This window comes from Xenopus tropicalis, chromosome 2 (assembly GCF_000004195.4).
Source record: "Xenopus tropicalis strain Nigerian chromosome 2, UCB_Xtro_10.0, whole genome shotgun sequence".
NCBI lineage: Eukaryota > Metazoa > Chordata > Amphibia > Anura > Pipidae > Xenopus > Xenopus tropicalis.
Genome location: NC_030678.2, coordinates 92024374 through 92050992, shown reverse-complemented (window position 1 = coordinate 92050992; position 26619 = coordinate 92024374). Strand labels below are relative to the sequence as shown.

The 26619-nt window shown below is 36.6% G+C and overlaps 1 protein-coding gene across 1 annotated transcript in view; it reads left to right on the top strand.

Moving 5' to 3' along the window:
* Nucleotides 1-10044, top strand: part of tbx4 (T-box 4) — a 100130-nt gene extending 90086 nt beyond the window's left edge. Inside the window, exons 7-9 of the mRNA XM_002933826.4 lie at nt 2577-2665; nt 4196-4440; nt 7021-10044. Coding sequence (XP_002933872.1) covers nt 2577-2665; nt 4196-4440; nt 7021-7643 — 957 coding nt within the window. The 3' untranslated portion in view covers nt 7644-10044. The remainder of the gene's footprint in view (nt 1-2576; nt 2666-4195; nt 4441-7020) is intronic.
* The last annotated feature ends 16575 nt before the right edge of the window (nt 10045-26619 follow it).

The window sequence follows — 26619 nt, the reverse complement described above, 5'->3', positions numbered from 1 at the left end:
TTTAGCTGTTGTTTTTATACTTTTCTACTAAATACAATAAGCATGTTATATGTGTCACTAACAGCTACTTACAAGGGGTAAAGAAATATTCAAAAAAAGTAATATTTCATATATTTTTCTAAACAAAACTACAAAACCATGAGTCTTGCCAAACATACTTTCTTTAGAAAACTTTCCAGAAACTGACTGAGTTTTAAAAATACATGCATTGCTTAATACAATGTAATTTAAGGAGTCTTTTTATAGAGAGGAGCCTTTCTATTTTGTGTTGTGTGGAAGTTAGGGACCCCACAATTATTGAAAGTAGCTTTATATAAGTACCCCTTATTTCAGTCTTTTCATCCTTCCAAATCCACATAATAGTGTGTTTAATATTATTTGATATGACTATGTTTGCCCAGTATTCAATATTTGATTGGTTCCTTGGCTGCCTGGGGTTGGCATTTAGTACAATTCAAAAATACCTTAACCACCTTTATGTATAGCAACATTCAGACATATGTTTCTCAGTAATAATGACACAATTTTACCCACCTGCTTTGCAGTAACATCCATATATGAAACATCATCATTATTTGAAGTTTTAGTCATTTGTATACATTTGAGGAAGGGAGGGAAATTGTGTATAATAATAACATATCTCACAGATGTGCATGTTAATGGATTAGGGTTCTTGACTGAATACTGGCATAATATGAAAGTCAAAAAGTGATTAGAAAACACTAATAAAGCTGTGTGCAATGCAAAATGAATTTGGCACTGTTTAGTATATATACTTATGAATCAGCAACCTCATAAATTCTCCAATGCCATTCAAAAGAAACAAGCAAATCTAATAATGACTAGAAAAGCTCACCCATAAATCTAAGGTAAAAAGTAATTACAGAATATGTATTTGGTGAAACAGATGGGGAATGCGCCCATAAAATAGCAGCAAGCAGCTTGCTTTTGGCTTGAATAAGTGTCCTGTGAAAATGAAAGCATTAATTTTGGAGCATACAAGCGAAAATTCAAGGTAAGGTTCATCATAAGGAATTCGGAAAATTTTTAAGATTGAGCGAGATATGTCATTCCACATCCAGAACCATAATCTAATAAAAGAATTGTTGTATGTCAAGCTGAACTGTTATATCTCTTTTAATCAATAAAAGCAAACTGTTGCACAAACTATTTATTCAATTGGGTATCCAGAATACTTCTGACTTGCATGTCACTGACAAAATACTGACTGTTTCGGTTTAATCCCTCTTTGCAAGAATGAGCACAATAAGGGAATGTTTATGAAGGCTGGAAAAGCTTTTTCAGCTGACCTTTTTACTGCGTTCCACTATTTTGTTTGTTTTGCCATTTTCTCAAAATTTTTCCACCATTAGATTTTCAGCAAATGTGCTTTGCCTATTTCAATTACATTATGTTAGGCTTTTCAAATAAAACATAACACAGCCTTGGACAAGGCAGACAACTTTTCCTCCTAGGGTCACTAGCGAGGACTTTTCATATTTTGCCATAACAAGACTTTTCTCTTAGATTTCCTATAACACATCTACTGTAAAAATAGTAGTGCAAAATAAGGTTGTTTTTGCTAATCTATTCTGAAAATATTTTGCATAAGGCTTAAGAAAAACGTTATTCATCCAATGACATCATGGCTGAATATCATTGATGAATTTTTCTATAGATGGTGGATGATTGTATGTATGTACTAATACAATTATAGGCCTAAAGGCAGTCATAGCTATAGCCCTAACAGACAGGGTATAATGGGCCACATACAGGAAAACCACCTTTGCATTGCCCATTTTGGTGCATTAACAACAGATTATATTTTGAAACTTACTCCCGCCACAAAGTATGGTACGCAGATAAATGCTGGTATCATCTATAGAGCAGACTTCACCCCTCTTGTAAGCTAACATAAACAAGACACAGGAGTAAATTGCTTTGGGAGACAATGGTGCCATGTAAATAATAATAATTATAATAACAGGAGAGATTTACCAACCAGCAAATTGGTGTTTGTTTATTTTATTTTTATTTGTTTATTTGTTATTAGCTGCCAGAAATTCATTCACAGGGTTGGAATATTCTTGAGACAATGAAATGTGAAGTCAAAGGGACCAATATACCTTTGTTTTTGTTGTTTCACTATGTATTAGTTTAGATGACTTCTGTTTACTGCTTGTCTGCTTTTCTCATAACTTTCCACAGCCATTTGGTGGTATAATCCCCTTTCAGGAAGATAGAAGTAAAGCGGTGTTTCTCAATGAAAATGGTGCCGTGGTCAACCGGAATCAGTCCCTAATTCTTTTTCACATCCATTTCTGATGCAGAAAGAATCTACACTGTTTTTTCTTAGTTTGTACAGAGATATATCAAAATAATTTTTCCAATGCCAGTATCCACCTTGACAAAGCAAAAGCAAGATTTGGTGCTACTGAATCATAGTCCTACATTCCTTTCTAGAAAACCTGCCATATTAAGGCTGCTTTCATAATGTCATTTTGTAATTCAGTTGTTTCACTATGTATTCAAATAAGTATATATTTTAAAGTTCAAATGTGTATTTTCTTTTGTAGATAACACAACTGAAAATTGAAAATAATCCTTTTGCCAAAGGCTTTAGAGGGAGTGATGACAGTGACCTCCGTGTGGCGCGTCTGCAAAGGTATTAAAAACCCCTTATGTATATTTCTCACTGGAATTATATGTAACTGAAATAACACCTGGCTTTGTTCATAGTGATAGTAACTTAGTGAGATACTTATCTTTTTATGCTTTACTGGTTTAATTTCAAGTAGTCAAAGTTTTCTTGTTAGGAGGGAGATGATATTTTCTTGACTCACCCCTTGGCTGGTGTGGGTAAATATTTGAAATATTTATATAGAGTAAATATTTCAAATATTGATATAGAAATGAATTGCATGAATGGAAAATGCTACCTTGAAACTACCTTAATATTAACCTAAAAAAGTAAAAAGGGGTCCATTCATTCATTGGATCGCAAACAGTTTTTCATCTTTTCATACTATGTTTTGTAAAAAGAATTCTGTTATAAGATTGTTTAGATAAACCTTTTACTGTGGTTGGGAAAATGCTTAAAGCCTGTGGGAAGAATATTTAAGCTTTTGGAAGGCTAACCTCCCCAAGCAAATACCATCTATATTGAAAAAAATGCTAAAATAGGAACTACTATAAAATTATTCTTATTCAGTTGCACAACAAACTCTGCACCTACCCCTCCCACATCTATTTCTCCAGGGGAGCCCAGGAGGTATAGGGGGCCAATGACCCATAATTAATATACATACCTCTAGTTCTGGCCCATGAGGGGAAACTTCAGTACCAGCAACAGCAGTGTTTTACATCTTGTCCCAACCAAGGGCAGCTCATCCTTCCCTCCACTCATAACTGTCCGGGTGAGAAGAAGAGCGTACCTATGCAAGGGGTGAGGGTGCCAATCACAAGCGCCTTATCTTGGGCCCACATGGAGCAGACCTCTGGATGATTTGGGTCCCTAAACTTAATTTGCTGTGGAGCCCTGTAACATCAATTACACCATTGTTTTTTTAGTATTGAAACATTTATTGTACATTATTATTATGTTTTTAATGTAACATTATCACATTAATTGCAAGCATGCAGACATCTTGCTAATTACATGTATACTTAATATTTTAATATATTTGAGTTATATTTGCCCTATTATCTGAAATAGGAACAGTCTTCTTTGGCACTGAGAACATCAATTTCCTTCAAGCTCTACTACATCCTTTCAGAGCAATCACTTATGGGCACATTTATTATAGTGTGTAAGTCAACATCACAGGTGATGTTGTCCATAGCTATCAATCAGATCTTTGCTTTTTTCTAACTTGTAGGTGACTGTTGAAATATAATTGCTGATTGGTTGCTTTGGGCAAAATCAATGGTGATGTTGGCTTACACACACATAAATATACCCTATAGTGTGCTGAGCAGCACTTGTTGAACACAACATGGACCTTCTCCAGTAACATTGCCTCCAAAGAAACAGCAAATACATTTTCCATATTACCTTGTGTAGATTAGGGGTTAGATTTTTTTAAGCATAAGAATTATATTGAAATATGAACCTTAGGCTCACTATGTCATTGGTTGCTGGGGATGTACCCTTTGGACATTTTTAAAATATTAACTATTAACATTTCTCTGGCAGCAAAGAATATCCTGTGATTTCTAAAAGCATCATGAGGCAAAGACTGGTATCAAGTCATCCAGGACAGTTATCAGGCAAATCAGATCTTAACCCACTTCATGGAAGTCACCAGGGCCTACAGCATTATCAGTATGAGAATGGAGCACATATGCAATTTGCCCCGTCTGATGCCCAGGACTTGCCACTCAACACCTTCACTGCACAGAGGGACTCTGGCTTGTTTTATCACTGTTTAAAAAGAAGAGGTACAGTGAAACAAATATTAAAATATTCTCATTCTACCCAGGTATTTTAGAGCAACTTGGTCCTAGCAGCATTTGCTTCCCTGTGGAGGATACATATTTTAAAAGCCTTTATTGCAGAAAGAGTTCTGACCCGGGCACTAACGTTTCAGAACTCTTTCTTCAAGATATTGCCTTGGTCATGCTGTCTATTCAAAGGATACTGGATGATCAGATGGATGTGGCCATTGTTTGAATTGCACCCAATATAAAGTTTATTATCTGGAAATGTACCGCAATTGTATATATTCCCAGCACCATTACATTTTCAAAAAAAAAATTGCAGCTTTCACAAGGTGGCCATTTTCCTTCTGACACCTCATCAGTGACATTTACATCTGCAAATAGCACATGTGCACTGTAAATTTCATGCAATGAAGAATGGCTTACACAGGCAGGACTTATTTTGATTAAAAAGAAGCCCTGCTTTGTCTGAGCACTGTAATTGTTAAGCTGAGCTCAGGAGAGGAGGTTTCTCAAGAAGAGTTAACAGGTAGGGCTGAGTTTCAAAGAGGCTGTTCATCTTCTCTCAAAATTATTACTTATACCATTTTAATTTGATGCTCACAGCAATATACTACTAACAGTACATAATGTATTATCATTGATAATACATAGATATTACATAAAAAATGTCCAGTCATTGCTTGATGGCAAAGCTTATTATGTGCTGTAGCATGATCTATATTTGTTCATGTTAAATGTTAAATATGCAAAAAAAAGCACTGGCACTCAGAGCTGCAAACGGGACTAGCCCTTTAAAAATCTTTATTGCGGATGTGCAACATTTCGGGGGAAAGTGACCCCTTTATCAAGCATGCTTGCTAAAGGGGTCACTTTGCCCCGAAACGTGCATTAAGCATGCTTGCGAAAGGGGTCACTTTGCCCCGAAACGTGCATCAAGCATGCTTGATAAATGTTGCACCTCTGCAATAAACATTTTTAAAGAGCTAGTCCCATTTGCAGTTCTGAGTGCCAGTGCTTTTTTTGCTATTTGGAATTTTTGGGAGGGTGCCAAATCCCCCCAGCAGTGTGCACCGAGCGCTGAAATTTTGTGGAGTTAAGGGTGTGCAAGATCTTTTTGTTCGTTTACAAATAAATGTTAAATATGCCCCATGTAAAGGTATAGAAGGTGTTCTTAACACCTGCCATAGAAAAAGGTGAGTACAAGGTTTTGCTTTACCTTGTGCCCACCGGCCATCTGAATGATGTGCAAGTGTACTTTGCACCCAGTCCTACACTTTGAAAATGAGCCCTATGGTCTTTTTTGGTGTTAGCCAGAAAATACATGTATAGTATAATACTGAAAGGTAACATAAATGCCATTAACAATTTGCATATTTAACAACTCAGATGCTAAATTCAGTGCAAAAGAAGTAGCCTTAGTAGCCAGTGCAAAAGAAGTGTAGCCTTAGGCTAATGCCACACGAAGTGTATGGCGCATATTTTCGGCAAGCCAAAAAACACTTGTCAAAAATATGCTCCATACGCTTAAAACTCTCACTACCTGTGCCTGCACCTGAATGAATTGAATACGCTTGGGTGCAGGCACATGTAGCCGATATCCACCTAAAAACGCAAGACTTAGCATTTTCTCAATTTTTTAGGTGGATATCGGCTACATGTGCCTGCACCCAAGCGTATTCAATTCATTTGGGTGCAGGCACAGGTAGAAGCGAATGGAGCGTATTTTTGGCTTGCTGTGAGGCATTAGCCTGAAGTAATTGCTAGGTAATCTTTATTTGACACAGAAGCATAATATATTTTATCTATATCAATCTTTTATGACTCAATCTTTTAAGAATAGTTTTAATGTATGGTTTGGTTTGTTTTTTCAATACTTACCCCTTTATCAGTGTTCCCTCCAATTTCTTCCTGGCTATGTGTGCAAAAAAAATATTTTGTGTGCGCATTTTTAAAATCTACCTTCATGTGCACACCACAAAACATGTTGCCCTGTTTTGACAGTTAAAGGGGACCTGTCACCCAGACATAAAAAGCTGTGTAATAAAAAGTGCTTTGCAAAATTAACATAAGCGCAAACACTTTTTTGTATAAATACACCATACCTGTTATGAATGTATTTAGAAAGCTGAGCTGTCAATCAAATATTGCCTGCCCCACCTCACTTACTTTTACTTTCCATTCAACACTTCCTAGATCTCACTGCACTCCTCAAATTCCCCCTCCTTTCTCACGGACTGTAATTGTGAAGCATGGGCAATAGCTATATTCTAGCGCATACACAAGATTTGAGGGCGATACAAAACTTGCCTTAACAAAACAGTGTCCACAAAATGGTGTCTGCCTGCTTTCTGTGATTGTGAATTCCAAGACTGCAGGAAAACCAATTTAAATAATTTACAAAGTGTAGTAAAAAAGTAAAGTTTAGAAAAGGATTTGAAATGATTTCTCAGTGTTACAGGTCCCCTTTAAAGTACATCATTTTGTTTTAAAGAATGAGTTTTCTAATGACAATCCACAATTTTTCTCAGTATCACCCCCAATGTGCATCTTCTAAATATATAGTTTTTTGGTTTACAGAAGGGGCTCGCCATCTTGACTTACCATGCAAGAGATCTTATTTGGATCCCTCATCATCTATGGCAGATGATCACTATTTTCGATCTCCTCCTCCATATGACCAGCAAATGTTGAGTCCATCATACCGCAATGAAGTTACACCAAGGGAACCATGTATGTACTCTACTTCAGGAGCTGAAATAGCTGGTGTATCAGGGGTAGAAGATTTACCTCCTCCACCTCCACCTTTAAGCTGTAACATGTGGACTTCTGTTTCACCGTACACTAGCTACAGTGTTCAGACAATGGAGACCGTGCCATATCAACCTTTCCCCACTCATTTTACCACCACCACCATGATGCCTCGTCTGCCTGCCATTGCAGGACAAGGGTCTCAGCCTCCGGGAGAATCCCACTTCAGTGTCTACAATCAGCTTTCTCAGTCGCAGGCTCGGGAAAGAGTTCCTTCGTCGTCATTTCCTAGAGAAAGGGTACATCCATCCCTTTGTGAACGAAAACCCCCATCCCCTCATATTAACACAGCCAATGAATTTCTGTATTCACAAAGCTTTTCTTTATCCAGAGAATCTTCGCTACAGTATCATTCAGGCATGGGGACTGTTGAAAACTGGACTGATGGATGACTGCTGCTTCCATGGACACCACATATGAATTATTCTTCAATGACCCAACCAATCTGATTTCTTTCCTTAATACCTGTTGGTATCCTGCACTCCAGAAAGTCTTTTTATCTGAGATTGCTCGATATAGAGGATATAGAGAAATTATCACTATAGACGTGTTAAAGTCAACCTATACAGTCCTGGATCTTCTATATTTCAAAAACTGGGAAAACCAGTAAAAGTAGAACATGCATCAAACTATTTCTCAAATGAAATACAAAAGTGGAAAATCACTACATTTTGCATGCTGAAAAGCTATTTATACATATATATATATATGTATATATATATAAATATATATATATCTATCCAAATGCAAGCCACATTTTCAATGAAGCTTTGCTTTAACAGATGAAATGCTTAATAAAAACGAATGTTACCAGGGTTTTGAAAGACATCTATTTAAGATTTTTTTTTTAAATTAAATGTGTTGTTTAAAAAAACTAAGAAAAATAACTTTTATATGCAAGAGACTACATTTTCTTAGAAATCCTGTTAGACCCAAGTGAAGTGGAAATTTCCTGGTTTCCTTGTTATATAGCTTGGTCATTTTATTTACAGTACATATAAGAGCATAAAAAACATTTTTACTTGTAATCCAAAGTTTCTGTTACTTTTCAGTAATCTTTATTAATTTGTGCAGTTATAAATATTATAAGCTGACAGCGACTCAAGATTTCATCATCCCATCCCTCACTGCTCTTCAATAAATCTCAGACTTTCCCAGGAAGATATCCATAATGTCAGACATTTTCCCAGCCTAAGAAACATTCAGCCCATGTTGTGATTTGGTGATATGTGTGGCATTAATAATTGGTTTGTCTGTTACAGCATTCAAGATAAGAACGACATAATGGAAGCTTAACGTTGCCATGAAAAACTATTATGAACTTGAATATTTTGAACAATACTCCTAATTGTTAGGAAAAATTTATGTAAACAAAGGTTTTCAAAAAGCTTCCTATTATGGAGATAAATTTATTTATGTTTTTTTCAGTGGGTTTTGGTGGCTTGTAAGGGTATCCATGTTCCAAGAACTCCTTTTACTTTATATTGATGCTTTACAGAATTGTTGTTCAGGTTTATCAGTTTGCTCTAGTACTGTGACCCTTCTAAGGCTTTAGCTAAGGTTAGCTCTAGGTAAAATTACTTTGTGGTTAAGGCGTTTTAGCTCTGCAAAAGCATATACATTGCCCTATGTTAGAGAAGCTTCTTTCAACTATGCCACAACTGCTCATTATAGATGAAAATCATTCCATATAGATATCCTTTCTCCTAATTGCCCAGGCCAGAAATTCTCCAAATCAAGTTGACCAAAACCCACTATTGATTTTCCATTGCTTGTAATCAATAATTAATTGATTATTGCTTCAAAGAAGCAGCAGACGGTGAAGGCAAATGCAAAGACTGCATTTTTTTTCTGGTTAAATAGACCACACTGAGAAATGTTAGCGTGGATACACAAAATGTTCGCCACCAGGGAACCCATGAATTTCTTCACAAAACTCTACAGGGAAAAAGCTCACTCTTCCAAATTCACATTTCTGATAAAAAAAAATGTGCTGCATCATTTTCATAAATATATATTTATATATGTATGTAGTATATATACATGCATATAAATATTCATTTAGAGAAACACTGCTTCCTTGCAGCATTGGGTCCTAGGTTTGTATATTCTTCTTGTGTGTGGGTTTCCTTTGTCTTTCCATGGTACAAAACACAAAAAGTTTTATTTACCTATCCACCCTACTAGGTGGACTGGGTGCAGTCCTCAAAGGCGTAGATAGTCAATCAAAAAAGGGGTCGCTTTACACAGGTCTTATCACGAATTTTAGTAGTTTATTAAGTGAAAAACGAAGAAGTGATGCTTCGGCTACTCCTGCAGCCTTTCTCAAAGTTGTATATATACAACACTATATATATATAGTGTGTGTGTGTATGTGTGTGTACATTTACACAATGGGATCAGAAAGTTGAAGTGTACCACCAAGAACTGGTATGTCCGCCATTTGCCATTTGTTTTACCAACTGAACCCTGGCATCTATTCTTCCAGTTATTTTAAATCCGTATTATACCAGTTCTCTTTTGTAGCATCAAGGGGCAGATTTACTAAAAATCAGATTTGTTTGTTTTTAGAAACTCACATAAACTCCTGAGAGTCGATCATACAAAAGTTTCAAATTTTGTTTTATTTTTATCCAAAATGTTCAGGAAAGGTTTTCTTGAAAAAGTTAAGAATTTTGGTGAAAGTTTTATGAATTTTTTTGAGAATATATTGCCATTTCTTAACAAAATCTTAAAATTTAAACGGATGTTTATTTCCATAAATCATCTTTATTTTTCCTAAACGGGAAATGCTCCAGCTGCCATTTTAGGAGCATTGGTGCTCATTTTTGGAAAACAATAATGTGTTTAAGTTTCACTTATTTCAACTGTGTGAAATAGAAAACAATGATAGGATTAACTTCCCTTTGAAAGTGTGTGATTAACTTCCCCTTGAAATTGTGGCATAGTTTTGACCTACCTGTATTTTTTGTCAAGCCTTATTGTATAACTATACATATTATCTTAAGTAAAGGGAGGCTGTGCCTTTACATAAAGCACTCATCACTTTACCTGATATCCCACTGCAGAGAAGTAGAGAAGTACAGACAGTGAATAACTACATGTAGATGACTGTATATTGTTTAACTAGGATGTTAGTAATCTAATATGAACATATTGAGTGTCAGCACTTCTCAACATATTGGTGTCAGTGGTCATATCATGCAAAGCAGATTACTATTCTTTAATTGTATTCATTTCTGAAAGTAGGTAATTCATTTCTAAAGTTCTTGCCTCATTGATAATAATGATAATTGTGATTGCTTTACTATGCGGATGACTGCAATACTACTGGATTGTTTCCCACTTGGTCTATTCCCTGTATAGAACAAGGGAGCACTGGCTTGATAAAAAAAGGCCCAGGCAAACCAGAATCATTTTCACATTGTGCGTTTGGACCAAGCAAAATTACTTTGATTTACATTAATCAGGGCCACAGTTCTTTCATTTTTTTCTTTATTGTAGGATCTGACCCCTGGCAGACAGGGCCTCTGTATTCTGTAGGCACCTGATAGCAATGCATGGTGCTAGAACTCGATCCTGTGATTTTCATATTATTAGATCATGCATTACTTTGTGACTTTTGTTGCTTTTATATTCAAGACCCATTTATTTTCCTATACTTTCCTGTGATGCATAACCTTACAAAGTACCACTTCAGATATTTTTTAGCTAGTTTCAGATAGTTTTGATTCTAATTTAAATTGGCTATTACCCCACATATCTTTGTGATCGCTATTTATTTATTTCAAAACATTGAAGATTTATCTTCAAATCTCCATTGCCACATGGTAAATTAGTAGCCTTTCCATGTGTCTTTGCAGAACATTAAAACCTGGAGGTATAGAATGTTGATGAATTAAATGGCAGATGAAAGGGCTATGTGACATTTGAAACTAAAGTTTCTGTCTTTATATTATAGAATGCCTCACAATTAATGATTAGTGATTTTTTCCGGCAAGAGTGGATTGGCAGAGAATTTCCACATATTGCCATTGGCGTATTGTTTTGCGGAACTTCAAAAAAAGTCACGGTCACGTCAAAATGGTTGCGGTTGCGTCAAAAAAAAAGCCAATTTTTTCCCCGTTTGGGAATTTTTTCCTGTAGTTTAGCAAATTTTGTGGTGAAGCGAAACAGGACAAATTCACCTCTTCCAGTGTATGAGTCACAGATATGGTTGTATTATTTACTTACTGAACTAGGTTTACCAGCTACACCTTTAAGGTTCATGTTCCACACCTTCAAAGTTGCCCTCAGCATCTTACCAATTTAGGGCTCATTTTTCAAGTGTCAGTGACACTGCACATGCTCACAGTATGTTTAGCAGATAAGCTTAGGGGTCATTGAAAATCATCAAAAAACAGACAGTAAGGTTAAATCAGTTATAGAAGCTGGTGCTACAGACCTTATTATTACTCAATATTTAATGTGAATCTGATTTAATTACTCATCAGCCTTGAATCATTAGTTTATTATATGTACAGCATGTTGCAAGATATTTCTAAGCTTGGCAGCAGCACAGACAGGGAGAAGCTTGGGGCATCTTCATTGGCACAGATCTGCAAATCGACTGCGGAGGCCTTGTACTGGTACATAACAACAGGTTTCAGATTGTTTTGCCTAATTCTATGTTGAGCTTTTATTCTACTGCAATAACTCCAAATGTTACATAGTTTTAAAGGTATTTGTAAATCTAATTGCAATTGACTTACATTACAAGCTCTGTTGGTAAGGACATGGCGCTTAATCATTAAACTTAGGGGGCTGATTTACCAACATTCAAATTTGTTTCTTGATTCAAATCTTTTTGTGCTAAAACTCCCAAATGTAAATAAGGGTTTCAAAACTCAAATGTTTCATATTTATTAAGCACAAGTTTTTGTGTTATTCAAATTCTCAAATCTTCTTGAGAGTTTGTAGAAAATAGAGAGTAGAGTAGGACTTCAATGCACTCAAGTTTGTTTCACAGTTTTATTCAATCAAGTTTTTTAGGGTAAAATTTTGTTAAAAAATAACCAAACTTTTGAGTCATTATGCAACAACAGATTTTGAATGGTGTTTAGGCAGAAACTAAAATAGAAAGATGTGTTTTTGCAATATGAACATAGAGGACAGGCAACTTTTAAAACAAGCACTGGTTACTGTCAATATATCTACAGCAGTTATCATATAAACACCTACAGTATTTACAGAATTTTTCCAGGTCCACTAGGAGAACACCAATTTCTTGTGTTTGCTAACATGGGGAAGTCAAGTTATCAGTTTTTGAATTTGCATTTTTTAAAAAAACAATCACAGGAAAAAAAACTGCAACAAGATTCATATGATTTTTATTAGGCAATGACAATATCCAACTTGGATTTTAAGCAGAGCAGAAGGATAGCTTGCATGGTACTTTCACTTCTCTAGCTCAGACATAAAACAGCTTGGTATTTTTAGCTTAATTCCTTAGTATAGCAAACTTCCTCCAAACCTTTAGCAATCCCATATCTTCTGAAAGGTACATTCAGTATAAACCTATTAAGTTTTAATGGCAACCATCAGTATGTGATCTGAGCACACATGCAACCCATTATTCTGGCTACTCCCTGAAATGGTCTTAACCCAGCTAAGCACAGCTGTGCATTTGTGCCATTTTAGTGCCCATTGTTATATGGAACAATTCAGTGAAGGCCAGTCAAATGCTGTAGAGTCACGTAGATTACATTACACAAGGCACAGCGAGACTTTTAGTTGTATTGCCAAGAGCACCAGGAAGCCATAAAAAACAGGTAATACAGCCACTGGAGTAAAAAAAAAAATTCCAAAGTATGGAAAAAGTTAAAAATAGAGCTAGGCAAGACTTTTTAAAACGTCACAGCACAGAAAAAAACAATTTCTCGTACTTTAGATAAGATCTAGAGTGCGAAAGTACTACAAATTCATCTTTTTGATATATGCTGACATAACAGCTGTAATTAAAAAGCATATCTTGGAAGGTATAAAATACTCCAGCATGTTGTACAAGAGTAATATGGGCCTTTCTTTCTGCTGAACTGTGCAATTTCATTTGTCAAAATGACACTATATCAACACCAGGCTAGACGACTTCTGCCAACCTCCTCCAAACAATTTATGGCTTCTGAGTTTCCAGTCCAAGTTCTTTGTGCAGTGAGATGTTTTGGCCTGCACTGCTAAACCACCTCTTTTATTTAAGGAAAAAAATATTTCTCTCATTGTCAGACTTTGACAATTTACAGTGTGACTTGCCATAGTATTTCAGCACTCATACATGGGGAGAAATGCACAGCTGAATCTATTATTCATCCTTGTAGAAATCTTATAGCTACTGTCTGCTCACACCAAAACATGACAGAACCGTGCCTTTAATGTATTTTTTATTCTCAAGATATAACTCTGGTTTTTCTTACAGGTCTGTAATATATTGAAATAATTTAAATAATGAATAATCATAATGATTGTTCCACCATTGCTCTATAGACCACAGTTACATGAGGACTTGTCATTTAAAGTAATTACAACCTATATTAACAAAATGGTAATATAATTTAGCTTTTTGGAAGAGGCCTAGTTCAAAGTATATTTCACTTACAAACTACTGAGAATTTTCATGCTTTTTACATAGGATGCAAACAAAATAGCACCAAAGCCAGATGTTAGGGAATGTAATAACTGGAAAAGCAAGTGATTAGTTTGCTAATATAATATAATACATGTAATTGGTTTTAATAGGTTGCAAGGACAGAAGAATATTGTACACTTTTTATTACATTACCAGTACTGATGTTTAAAATATAATATTGCAAATATAGTAATAGTCCAGCTCTATTAAAGGGAAATGATGACCCTGGACATCTCTAAATAGACATAACATAAAAAGCCCATATGTAAAACACTACTTCATCCATAAAAATATACATTTCTAGTAGCATGAGCCACTGGATAATACCAAATGGAAAAACTGCCATTTTAAGTACTGAAGGCCGCCCCCATGCTGGTATGATTTACTGTGCTTACACAAACCAAAAGCACACATACATGCCAGGGTACATCAGCCAATGAATGGACTGCACTCTTTTACTCCCACAGTTCTTACTTTTAGATTAACATTATTTTCTGTCAGGAGATCTCTGAGGAAACACATGGACAATCACATTTTGGCAACTCAAGGTAAAAGATTTAAAAGATTACTATTTATCGATATATATTCCAATAATAATTATTATTATAATAATTATTATAAATTCTGGAGGTTTAGGTTTCCTATAAAACTTATAAAACTTAGCAGGTATTTGCTAGTCTGAATTGCCTGGCTGGTTGTTAAAGGTTACTAGATATTATATAGCTAGATCTAGGGATGCACCTTATCCCAAATTCGGTTTGTAATTAGGCCTGATTTCAGTCATATTTAGTAGTATTTTGTTTTGGCAGAATACTTGCTTTTTACTAAACCTGATCTCAATCTTGTTTAAAAAGATTATTTTTTATTTGATTACAAAGTACCAGACTACAGTTTCAAAAAACTGTGTATCCTGTCTGTCCTGTCTGGAAATGTTTCTAGTGTCCATATTGGATTAAGTTGGGCAGGGCTGCTCCTGCCATGAGGCAAGTGGTGGCAAAATGCCACCTCTGATAATTTCAAGAGCTGAATTTCCATTTTTCCACTTTTTAAAATGTAAATTAGCTTTTCTGGTGAAGATATCTCAATAGCATGATCTGCACTAGTGATGCAGCCCTACTTGACTCCCTTAAGAGTTAAGCACAGAGCAGGTGGGGGGGTATCAAGGTTGCTGCCTCAGACAACAGCAGTCCCAGAAACACCCCTGAAGTTGAGTCTTGAGAGGTCATTGCATGGAAGTTGCGTAACTGACCTAGTTAAAAATTCCAGTATTGCTGGTTCAATATTTCCCTGTCACATCCAGTCATGCTAATCCAGTGTACACATCAGTATCATAATCACCTAGCCCAAAAGCTGCACTCAAGGTAAGAGAAACAATCATAAAAGACATGCCACTTCTAATACATAATTCACAAATCATAATGGCATTTCTGATTAATCAGTACACTGGAAAGCAGATTTACCTAATGAAGGGGTCATCCAATGTACTGTCAAGAACATGTAATTCTCTTTTCGTCCAGTCTAACATTTCCTTCCAAGGTCAGTTAGATCATCAATTGAATGCTATTTAAAGACAAGCCTAAAATTCTGTTTTGTTTTGGGTTTTCTTTGCCCACAAATGCCACGGAACATGATCAAGGAGGAATGGGATCATGTTCCAATTGATCTCTTGCAACCAAAGCTTACAATGGAGTGGTCACCCTTCTAGAAAGTTTAATCTCTTTTTTTTTACAGCCCATTCTGTAGTTTTTGACCTTAAAGGAACAGTAGCACTAAAAAATAAAAATGTTTTAAAATAATTAAAACATAATGTACTGTTGCCCTACACTGGTAACAGTTGCGTGTTTGCTTCAGAAAGACTACTATAGTTAATAGAAATAGCTGCTGTGTAGCCATGGGGGCAGCCATTTAAATTGAAAAAAGGAGAAAAGGCACAGGTTACATAAGAAGATACCAGATAAACTGTGTAGAATACAATGGGAATGTGCTACTTATCTGTTATCTGCTTAGTAACCTGTGCCTTTTCTCCTTTTTTCAATTTAAATGGCTGCCCCCGTGGCTACACAGCAGGGTATTTATATAAACTGTAGTAGTGTTTATGAAGAAAACACACAACTTTTACCAGTGCAGAGCAATAGTATATAATATATGAATAATTTTTATACACTTTCATTTTTTGGTGTTACTGTTCCTTTAACACTGTGTGGCCTATGGACAGAGAGGTGCTGCGGGCCAACTGGGCTATCATAGTGGCTCTTGATAGTGCATGTGCCTATTTACTACTTCCTGGACAGCCAGGATTCACCTTCTATAGAGGTATATATAGGTTATGTGATGGCTGTGGTGTTTTCATATTACTGTATGCTGTTCTCTAAATGTATCTCTAAATGGGGCAATTACCTGTTTCCATTCTACCAGTCTAAGGCTTTTGATAGGATTAACCACAGATATAGACACCCAGGAAGTTCTATTAATTAGACTAAAGTTTTCCATCACAAGACTGAAAACTTCCTACTATGGATGGCTAGATGGGTAAGTATTTTCTGTTCTCTTCTGGGGTCAAGTAAGATGGTGATTGAGCTGTCCTACAAGAATGGATCTATGTGTTTGGCATGGACACATTAATTATGCAATTTGCAATTTTATGAGACGTTTCTGGAGAACCTTGTTATTGTCTGTGTTCTCAATATAATAGTCATTGTGTAAAATTGGGAGGAGGTTCAGTCACATAGCTCATGACTATGACTTAGGGTCCTAAATAGACAGGAATGATTATAAAGCTTTATGGATATAGGAGGTTAATCCTGCAATTGAACTCCCAGATGGCCCCATGGCCCAGTCCAAAATGAAACTTTTTGGAATCAAATTTGGTGAGGGTGATTATGCCATCCAGTATTGTTAGAAGTAGTTGAAGATAGCATCTGTGCTAAAGGTGGCCATACACAGGCCAATTTCAGATGCCTATATTGGTCCTTTTGACATATTCGGCAGCTTATCTACCCATGCATAGGCACCAACGATGGGCATCCCCGACCTATATCTGACCTGAAATGGGCCAGATCTTGATTTTTCTGTCAAATAGGGACTGCATTGGTTTATTGATGCAGTCCCCAAATCGACGGTGCCTATGCCCGGCATTTTAATACGTTTTAATTTGTCCCTAGGGCCAAACGAAAAAATCAGCCCCATATCGCCACCCATAGGTGAGGGAAAAGAGAACTGGCAACAATAGAAATCGCTTCAAAGTTTCACACAAAGTTTCCTCCTACAGGCAACCTGGCGTGACTTCGGAAAGTCAAAGCAATGCGTAGGCCTTTCCACTACCAATTCCTATTGTTGCCAGTGGAACAGCATTTCGGAGTGGTTCCCTGCAGTAACAGAGATCTATCGTGGGTGACTAAATCACTTCGCCTTTGGCAAAAAGCCTTAAGCTTTTTATTCTAAACACACTAGAAGACGTCTTGGGGCCAATTCAAAAAAGGTCGATAAGCGTTATCACATGGTTTTTTGCATTAAAATTTAAGTAATTTCCCATGCATTAAATTGTGCGCTACTGCAATGTGTTAATTTTAATGCATTGCGTTAATTCGCGCGTAGAAATAATACTAACGTATGATTCACAAACACATATGAAGCATTAAACACGCTAAATATCGCATTAATCTGTGCGAAGATTAACACCTTCTTGGGGCAGGCGGTACTTAAACAAAATTGTGGTTTGTGAGCTTTTGACAACACAACATGGACTTTGCAGTGGGATTTTTTCAAGTATGTGTTGGCCCTAGAGTGATGCATCCTCCAGTTTGCAGGGAAATGGTTACGAACGTAATGGTTACGTGCGTTAATTCATGCGTTAATATAGCAAGCAGCGAAATATATATCGCGCGCAGTGGGAATTAACGCACACGCGGAAAATAACGCAAGAAAAATGCTCATCGCGACTTAAATAACGCTAGGAAGGCTAGGAAGTGGTTAAACCAAATATACTTTCAAACCTATTCAATAGTGCAATGAATTAGTGCAAAGTTAAGACATCACATCCTTTTCTGGTATCCTCTCCTGAGGCATACCTGGTACAATGGTTTGCTGTTAATAAAAGTTTAAGGCACAGAAAATTTTAACTGGATGCCAGAGATGTTCTTATGGTGAACTATAATACAGATTTATTGATCCAATAGACAGATGGTAAGCAGGGTTATCATACTCACAACACAAGCAGTATAGATGGTAATATGAGAGTACACTCTGATGCAGAAGAGAGGGTATGCACCGTTTTATCCCACCTCTTGGTAGAGTCTGGGCAGGGAAACACACCTTTTAGCCAATACCCTCTTTAGAGGTAGTCCAGGTAGATATCTACTCCATCAGGTTGATAACCTCTAGTGGATGAGTCGGGATCAGGGGTTATCCTACCTGTCACTATCTCTACTCCATGGCCCTACACTGAGGCAACATTGCCGGATAGGAGAAATACTCCTGGATCTAATCACTCCTAGATGGGGCTATTAAAGCTGCCCTTTCTAGCTAGAGCTGACTATGTCACTTTCCTGGAAAGTGCTATTAAACAAACTGCTGTGCTTGCTAATTCCTCGTTCATGGGGCCCTGTCCCCGACTTCTCCAAAGTGAATGTTATCACTTTGGGGCAAAATGGCTTCTGTGGCCTACTGTCTGCTCCCAGGCTCAATGGAGTGTTGCTCGGAAGGCAGACTTCAGCCAAAGAGGAAGTCACACCCTCCTGCCAGACACTATATCAGTCTGCATGGGGTGTGAACAACCTAACTAGACCAAAAGGGATAGTGGTTCTAAACTGTAACCTGAGTACAGAGGGCTTTGCCCAATAATAACAAAGATGTGAAGAGGTAGGGTTGTAAAGCCAGAGGGAGCTTAACCCTGTGGGTCCCTACACAACTTTTTCTGCACTTGGAGAAGTTTTGTTGCAGCAAATTTTTATGACAGTTTTGCAAAAAAAATTGCCAGTGGCAAAATGCGGAATTTGGCAGCGAATCCATGCCTGGTGAAAACATTTGTTATCACTAGTGGTAAACTCTTAATCCATACTTTGATAATTCTGCCCCTAAGTAGGATTCTAAATTGACAGGTCAAGAGAAAAGAGAAGAAAGGTATCCATCACCTGCCAAAACAGATAACTGGAATAACTGGAAAAATAATTTGGCAAGATTATTTGGCAACAAAAATAAACCACCTATGCCTACCATTGAAAGGTATATAAAGACTTTCTGATTGGTCATACAATCCTGGGCATCACCCAGCAGCTATAACTGTGTCAAACTTGTTCAAATAAAAAGGAGCGATCTCACCCACAATGGCGACACAAATGTTTCCATCCACTGGATATCACAATTCACTGGTATTTGTGCACAATTCTCACCACTTCTCTCTGTTTGTGTTCTCCCACTGGTTCTTGTTGGTATTCACCCCTCCACAGATGTAGCTTGCGTCACTTAACCTTAAGCTCACTTAAGCTCCTGCTGAGCTTTTTATTTTTTGGTTGAGTGTAAAGGATCTTTTGTTGTTGTTTATATGAATTTTGTGGTCACAGCCTCATTGCACCCCCGCCTAATGGTTTAAAATTTAGCGGTTGAGCAAAACTTTGCCTTTTTTTTATATATATAGAATAACTCTGTGCAGCAAATATTTATTTGCTGTAAACAATATGCAATAACTGGAAATTAATTACATGTCAAAATATTCTAGCACACTTTATTAAAAAAAAATAAAAAAACAGAGCTTCACATTTATCCTGCAAGTGGTCACTCAAAAGTAATAACAACATTTGTATGGGACTCATTTTGACAAGTACTAAATGGTTGATTTCCAAAGCTCTTAATGTAAATGAAAACAACCAGGCTTAATGTTGTGTAAATTAAAGGAGAAGAAAAGTTAAAAACTAAGTAAGCTTTATTAAAAAGGACTATGTAAATACAGCCATACGCACTCAAAGAAACGCTGCACTGAGTTCTCTGTCCAAAGAAACAGGATTTCTTGTCTCTTTGTTTTCCTGTGCCAGAGTCTGCGGAGCTCTCTCCTGCCCCCGTCCCATAAGAATGCTAAGAACTCCCTCCCCCCCTTAGGAATGTGGATCTGAGCCATTTAGCCGGAAGCTGACTCATAGTCTTACAAACTGCGCATGTATACCGGTCTTGGTCTTGGTGCAGGAGCGTGGCATTATGGGAATTTTTACAGAGCTCAGAGCTTTCCTATGTGGCTTCTGATCATCTGAACGGGAGAAATATGGGAAACTTAGGGGCACTATTGAGAGAACTGAAGTTATGCCTGCAGCTTGAAAATAACTCTTTACTAGCCTTTCCTTCTCCTTTAAGAGTTGTTGTACTTTATAGGCTGATACAACAGTGAGAGGATTATAATGATATATGTGATCAAATTAAACCCATTATTGTGACTCTTGTAGTAAAACGGTCCACCTGACCCCACCTATATATCATTTTCTTGTGCAGAAAGCAAACCAAATATAACATGAACATACTACCAGAAACCAGGAGAAACCAGATAATAATCTTCTTTCTTAAATTTCCCTTGCAACCAATTTAGCATTTTTGTCAGATATAAATAGCCAGTTAAACCTTTGAAAACACACTTAGTAATGCTAACTTTCTAGCCAACAATATTACTCTATCAGAAAAATAGTGCAATAGATACATTTATACATCTACATACAAATATTGACTGATACAAGAGGTAAAGAGAAGTCTGCTTAATATAACTTACTTGTATTCTTTCCCATGTCCCTCCTAGACATTACTAAATCATGATAGGCATGGTAGCAAATATACATATATATATGTATTACCCCAAACAATTTAGGTCTCTATAAGAATATATTGCATAAACAAGTTCATATGTAAAACCCTGCTTCATCTAAAGAAGCCATTTTCATAAAAATATACTTTTTTAGTAGTGCTATTGGGTACTCCTAAATACCTAAACTTTAAAAATTATGGGCCGCCTCCTGGGATCATAGGATTCACAGTGCACACAAACAAGCCAAGGCACACATACATGCTAGGCTCCATCAGCCAATAAATGGGCAGAGTTCTGCCTTTTGCATCATGTGATCTCACAGGACACAGCCCATCACTAAAGGTTGGATCAAGGGAAAGGATGTAAAAGGCAATATTTACTGATATATATTCCAGTTTGGCAAGATTCTTTAATAGGTCACTTAACATAATATAAACTATCTGTTAGTTAAGTATTCATTCTCAGGGTATAGGTTTCCTTTAAGCATTCGATCTGTTGAATATGATCAACTAAGCACCTAGTTGCTAAAGTCATTTATCCTAGTTGAGTGTCTTAAAGTATGTTGATATAAAATAGTGCATTTAATTTTACACCAAAAAGTGTAAAATCTTAAAATAATATGCTTGTAAAGCTGGGGAATTAGTAGTGACCCCAAGCTTTACCCTTTTCATGTAAATGTAAAAGCTCTGGGTAGGCGATTTACAAAACAGTATATGCCAGATTCATGCTGGAGTTTATGTCAGAGTCATATACCTCAATGGACTTGGCAAAGTCTGTTAAAGCATATGGGAAGAAATTTCAGCATCTAGTAAACCTGCATAGAACCAGCATAGTGAGTTTGAACATTTTGTACTGAATTTTAATAGCAACCCCAGTTTCTAAAGAGCTTTACTAGACTTGCACTGGTTTTTACACAAATTCTTTACTTGCGGCTTTGCAGCCTTTTCTTAATTTCTTAACTTTAACAGCTTTCACATGGTGAAATGCTTTATAAAATAGCAAAGCAAATTGTATTCCTTCACTGCTTCTTGTTATAAGGCCCTAGTTGTGCATGGTGGGACTTAAGTAGACATGTGCTCTGACAGAGAGGAAAAAGGTAAAGTACAAAAATGGAGGAAGAACTTTAACTCCCAGCATCTATCCACCCTTTTGGAAGTTGTAGTGCAAAGCAGCATGTAGTGCAACAACAGCTGAAAGTTTCTTTTCATCAAACTGAAGAACCCAGTCTGCAGAATTGCTATGGGATTTCAACTCTCTAACTGTGGGCTGGTACATTTGGCAGGAGTAGAAATTCCTAAGATTTAGCTTCCAAAAATTGTAGTAAAAGTCTTGAAAAGTGACCTAGTCCTAGGACCTGGGTCACTACAGAAAATATCTTATTGTATATTTCATCCTCGAAAGTAATTCTAAATAATCATCATATTCAATCCAAAGCCAAACCTGGGTGATAAGTGATAAGATCCTCAGCTGGGAGACTTTTCACTCCAAGTCTCTGTTTGCCTACTATACGTAGTTTATCTTTTCACAGCTGGAATAAGAATCCAGTTTATGCAGGGTGGTGCTTCATTATCTATTATCTATAGTTGGCTTGAACGTATGGAATCAGCTAACATAAATTGCATTTTAGTTAATGCAGATTGAAAAGCTTCATCGGAGTTTGTCAAGAATTGCACATGCACATCTTTCCTGCTTCCTGGAGGTTATCCCTTTGTGAGACAAGTTCCTCGGCAGGATTTGTAACCAGATCAGGTGAGATGTCAATAACTAAATTCCATGTCTGCAAGCAAGCAGTCTGCAAAATACAACAAGCAGTGATAATCTGACAACCTTATGGAGCCACAAGCAGAAAGCCCTGCAAGGCAGAATCACCACATCTGCCTGAGGTTTTACTCAAATAACAAACCAATCCCCTCAGCTGTCAGTACAACAGAATAAGTGTTGGTTAATAGCAATGTAATGATTCAAAATGTCTTTTGTAGCCTACTACCGAATATTTTATGTATGGTAAAGATTTAGAGAAGGAGTGTAACATGGTGCTTTGGCTCAGCAAACCATGTTTGCCCATTGTACACACTTAAAAAAAAGCCATTTTAGCACTTGTTTGTATTGTGTAGGTTCTAATAGCTGTTGATTCTTCTGCTTTTGGTGTTATGCTTTATCCTTAAACTACATTTCTTACCAGCTTGAAGCATGCAACAATGTTTCTTTAGTACTATAGGCTACCTCAGTGGCAGGATAGTCCAGTGATGCATACCTTGATTATGGAACATAATCAAGGTATGCATCACTGGACTATCCTGCCACTGAGGTAGCCTATAGTACTAACTTCAAGCTGGTAAGAAATGTAGTTTAAGGATAAAGCATAACACCAAAAGTAGAAGAATCAACAGCTATTAGAACCTACAGTAGAACCATGTGCTACTTGACAACATGTATTAGTTAATGTAGCCCCTCCCACTAAGCTATAAGGATTTAATGGGTGAGGCAAAGTTTTTATGCTTAGTAATAATCCACTTCGGTTAAAAGAGCTAAAGCCATTGGTGAGGACAAAGTAGTTATGTTATGTATTTATTTGACCCCACTACCCCCACTTAGCTTAATAGAACTGGGCTAATAAACAGGGTAAAGAATCATTATTCAGGACATTAGGGACATAGATGGGGAGCAGGGACATGTGATTTGTTTTAATCACCCTAAAAAGTCAATGAGTGATTCCTCCATGTCTTCTAATCCTTGCCTCCTTGGTTAAATGCCACGGTGGGGGATAAGAACTGACCCTAAGTTTATTTAGACATTCCATTCTCTTCTACCCTATCAGGTATGAGGTAAAGAAAGGGTGTGGTCAAGTGCCTCCCACTTTCCTAGATGATAAGGGTAAGGGTTCCTCTAGCTGCTAGAACAAATGTAAATGTTAGCCCTACTGCACAATGAATTAAAAGCTAGATAGCCAGTAAAGCACAAACATAAATGTTAGCCCCATTGCACAATGAATTAGGAGAGTCAATAAATCGTACCACCCTCCCACTGACAAGTGAATGCAACAGGTGTACCGTGTTTTAAATCAACTAATTCTGGGGTTTAAAGTTTAGGACACTTACAACTAAACAAGGTATCGTACTTCATTAAATAGACCCCATAAAGGTGAACTAAAATTGAGTTGATACATAGGAGTCAAAGTGTCTGAGTTTCTACATGGAAATGTTCAAGTGAGGAAAGGCAAATGGACATATTCCTCTGTAAGTCTAGGAAATAAGGGTTAAACATGCTATTTGAATGCATGCACAATTTTATTTTAGTAAAGAAATAAAATAATTCACAAATAACAATATTCAATAAAATGTAACTTTATCATAAATACACATGTTCTGCTTTAAATTTTGCTGGTATCCTTGACTATGCCTTTATCTCTAATATGAGTTATGGTCCATTCCAATACATGTTTGAGATATAAAGGTATAACTTAATTTCATTTAAATGTATCAAAATAGCATAGCATAGCAAGGTATTAAATATTTAAACCATGTCCTCTTGTTTAAGTAGAATCTTATTAACAAAACATGCATTTATATATATATATATATATATATATATATATATATATATATATATATGCAAAGTATCCGTTTTGTCAAAACACACTTTAGAATCAATCCGCTCATCATGATCGTCATCAGCAATTCTGCATTGTCAGCTTTTGATGAGTGTAATTTCCTGCACACAAGTGAAAAAGTGGCTGCAGGCAGGAACAACTCTGGCTCATGGTCCCTCACTGTTGTTGATCCTTTCATTTCCTCCAGTCAGTTACTAGAGAGTTTTATGTTCTACTTCAGACTATTCATTTAAGGTTGGCAAAAGAAATATAACTTGCAGCAAGCTCCTTTTCTACATAGCTAATCTAAAATGTGAAAGAACACTGAAAACTCTGTGTTTTTGTGTAAATTAATAATACATATGTATGAATACAAATATTTCCTTAAAACAATGGCAACAAGCACATGATTTCATAATCTGCTGTTTTCACAGTATTCTGAAAACAAATTCGTCCAACACTCCCCAAAGTTCATTAACAGAATATCAGACTTGGTATTGTCACAATTGGCAACTCAAGCACAAGTAACTTGAGGCTCTTTTGAATATAACCAGCCTCCTTTTGCCTTTTGATTAATAACTTTGATACTGATTTGCTTCCAGTTAGTGTAGCGCAAGGAGACTCACTGGAGAACCATAACTTCTGTGCACTAACACAGATGCCAGCACAATTCACTTAAATCTCAATACAAGTAGATGCACTGGTTTGCACAGAAAGTATAGTTCACCACCGTGTTTCTACTTTGCTGAACCTAAGTTGTACCAAAGGGAATATCTATTGACCAAAAGATCAAACCAAGACATAATAGAAACAACAAGTCAAAGTGTGGGCATTAGGATCAAAGCTCAGATACAGTAAATGTAATGAACCAGGAAACTCTAAGCAATAAAAAAGTAATGGAACCAGGGAAAGAACTATGAATTCTTATCAGTAAGAAATAGGTATTTGAACAGGATCATGAAAAGAAAGAGAGATCACAGAAATAGAATCACAAAGTATAACCAGATGCACCTTAAAGATAAGCCAAAGGTGCTGTTGCTTTGCTTGGTATTTTTGGTGAAGACCCTTTAAGCAAAATCCTTTTGTAAGAGGGGCACATCACCAAACTCACAAATCTGAAATCCATTGGGAATTTACAAACAAACCTTTGCTTGATGAAATGCTTTTTTTCTTTTTTTTTTCTAGCGAAAAATGTATGAGCAATCATAGACTTTCTGGAGATGGGTATAATACATTCAGGTTAGATCTGTGAAACTGAGAGGCTGTGCAGCTCAAAATAACAAAATCTATATATGAAAATAGTCTCTTTGCATGTTCTAAATATTCATCATCAGGTCATTTGTAAAGTGTTGAGTGCAGTACTTGATATAATCAGCTGAAATGACTGTTGCCAATATGTTGTAGAGCTATTTTGTTGTTCTTCCTAAGCGCTCTGGCACATGGGGAGATTAGTCGCCCGCAACAAATCTTCCTTGTCATGAGCGACTAATCTCCCCGAACTACCATCCCACCGGCGAAAATGTAAGTCGCCGGTGGGATAGCACACAGTTTTTACAATTACAGTTTTTATTAAGAAGGAAATCTAGCATCCATGGTAAGCAAAAAACAAAAAGGAGTGGGAGTTAGGGAAACTTTATAAGCAGTCTGATTAGGTTAGAGCAAGTGTGTCTCCTATCCATTTTCTAGCAGAGAGTGTCATTAAAGTCATCACCTATTCTTATTACCTCCAGATTATGGTTAGTTGCATAAGCACTAGGTAATATATAGGTTTGTTTATTAACAGTGGCTACTAGAATTAGCGTTGGGTGTCTGCTGATTGGTCTAATATCCCCTGAGGGAATAATTTATAGAATCAGATTGCTACGACTGTTTTCATTGTTTGACTCAAGACATATGGGCTTATTTATCAATTTTCGAGTTTGTGAGTTTTAGAGTTTTTTCCTACTTCAAATAAACTACTAAAAAACAAAAAAAATATTTGCTTATTTAAAAAAAACAGATATGACTGGATTTAATAAAATAGTGTAAAAAAAAACTTGAATTACAAGTTCAAAAAAACTTAGAAAACTCTCTAATGGGGACCTTTATTCTGAGCTTTCAGAAGGAGTCCCAAGCCTGACTTGGAAATTTTACTATTCTACTATTCTGATATCTTCAACTTTAAGCAATATAGGTTTCAGGTAGCTGTTATCTTTGCTACCTCCCCATTGTTCTGCTGATCAGCTGCTGGGAGGGGGGTGATATCACTCCAACTTTCAGTACAGCAGTAAAGTGTGACTAGTTTATTAGAGCGCAGGTCACATGGCTGTGACACCCTGGGAAATAAAGAATATGGCTAGT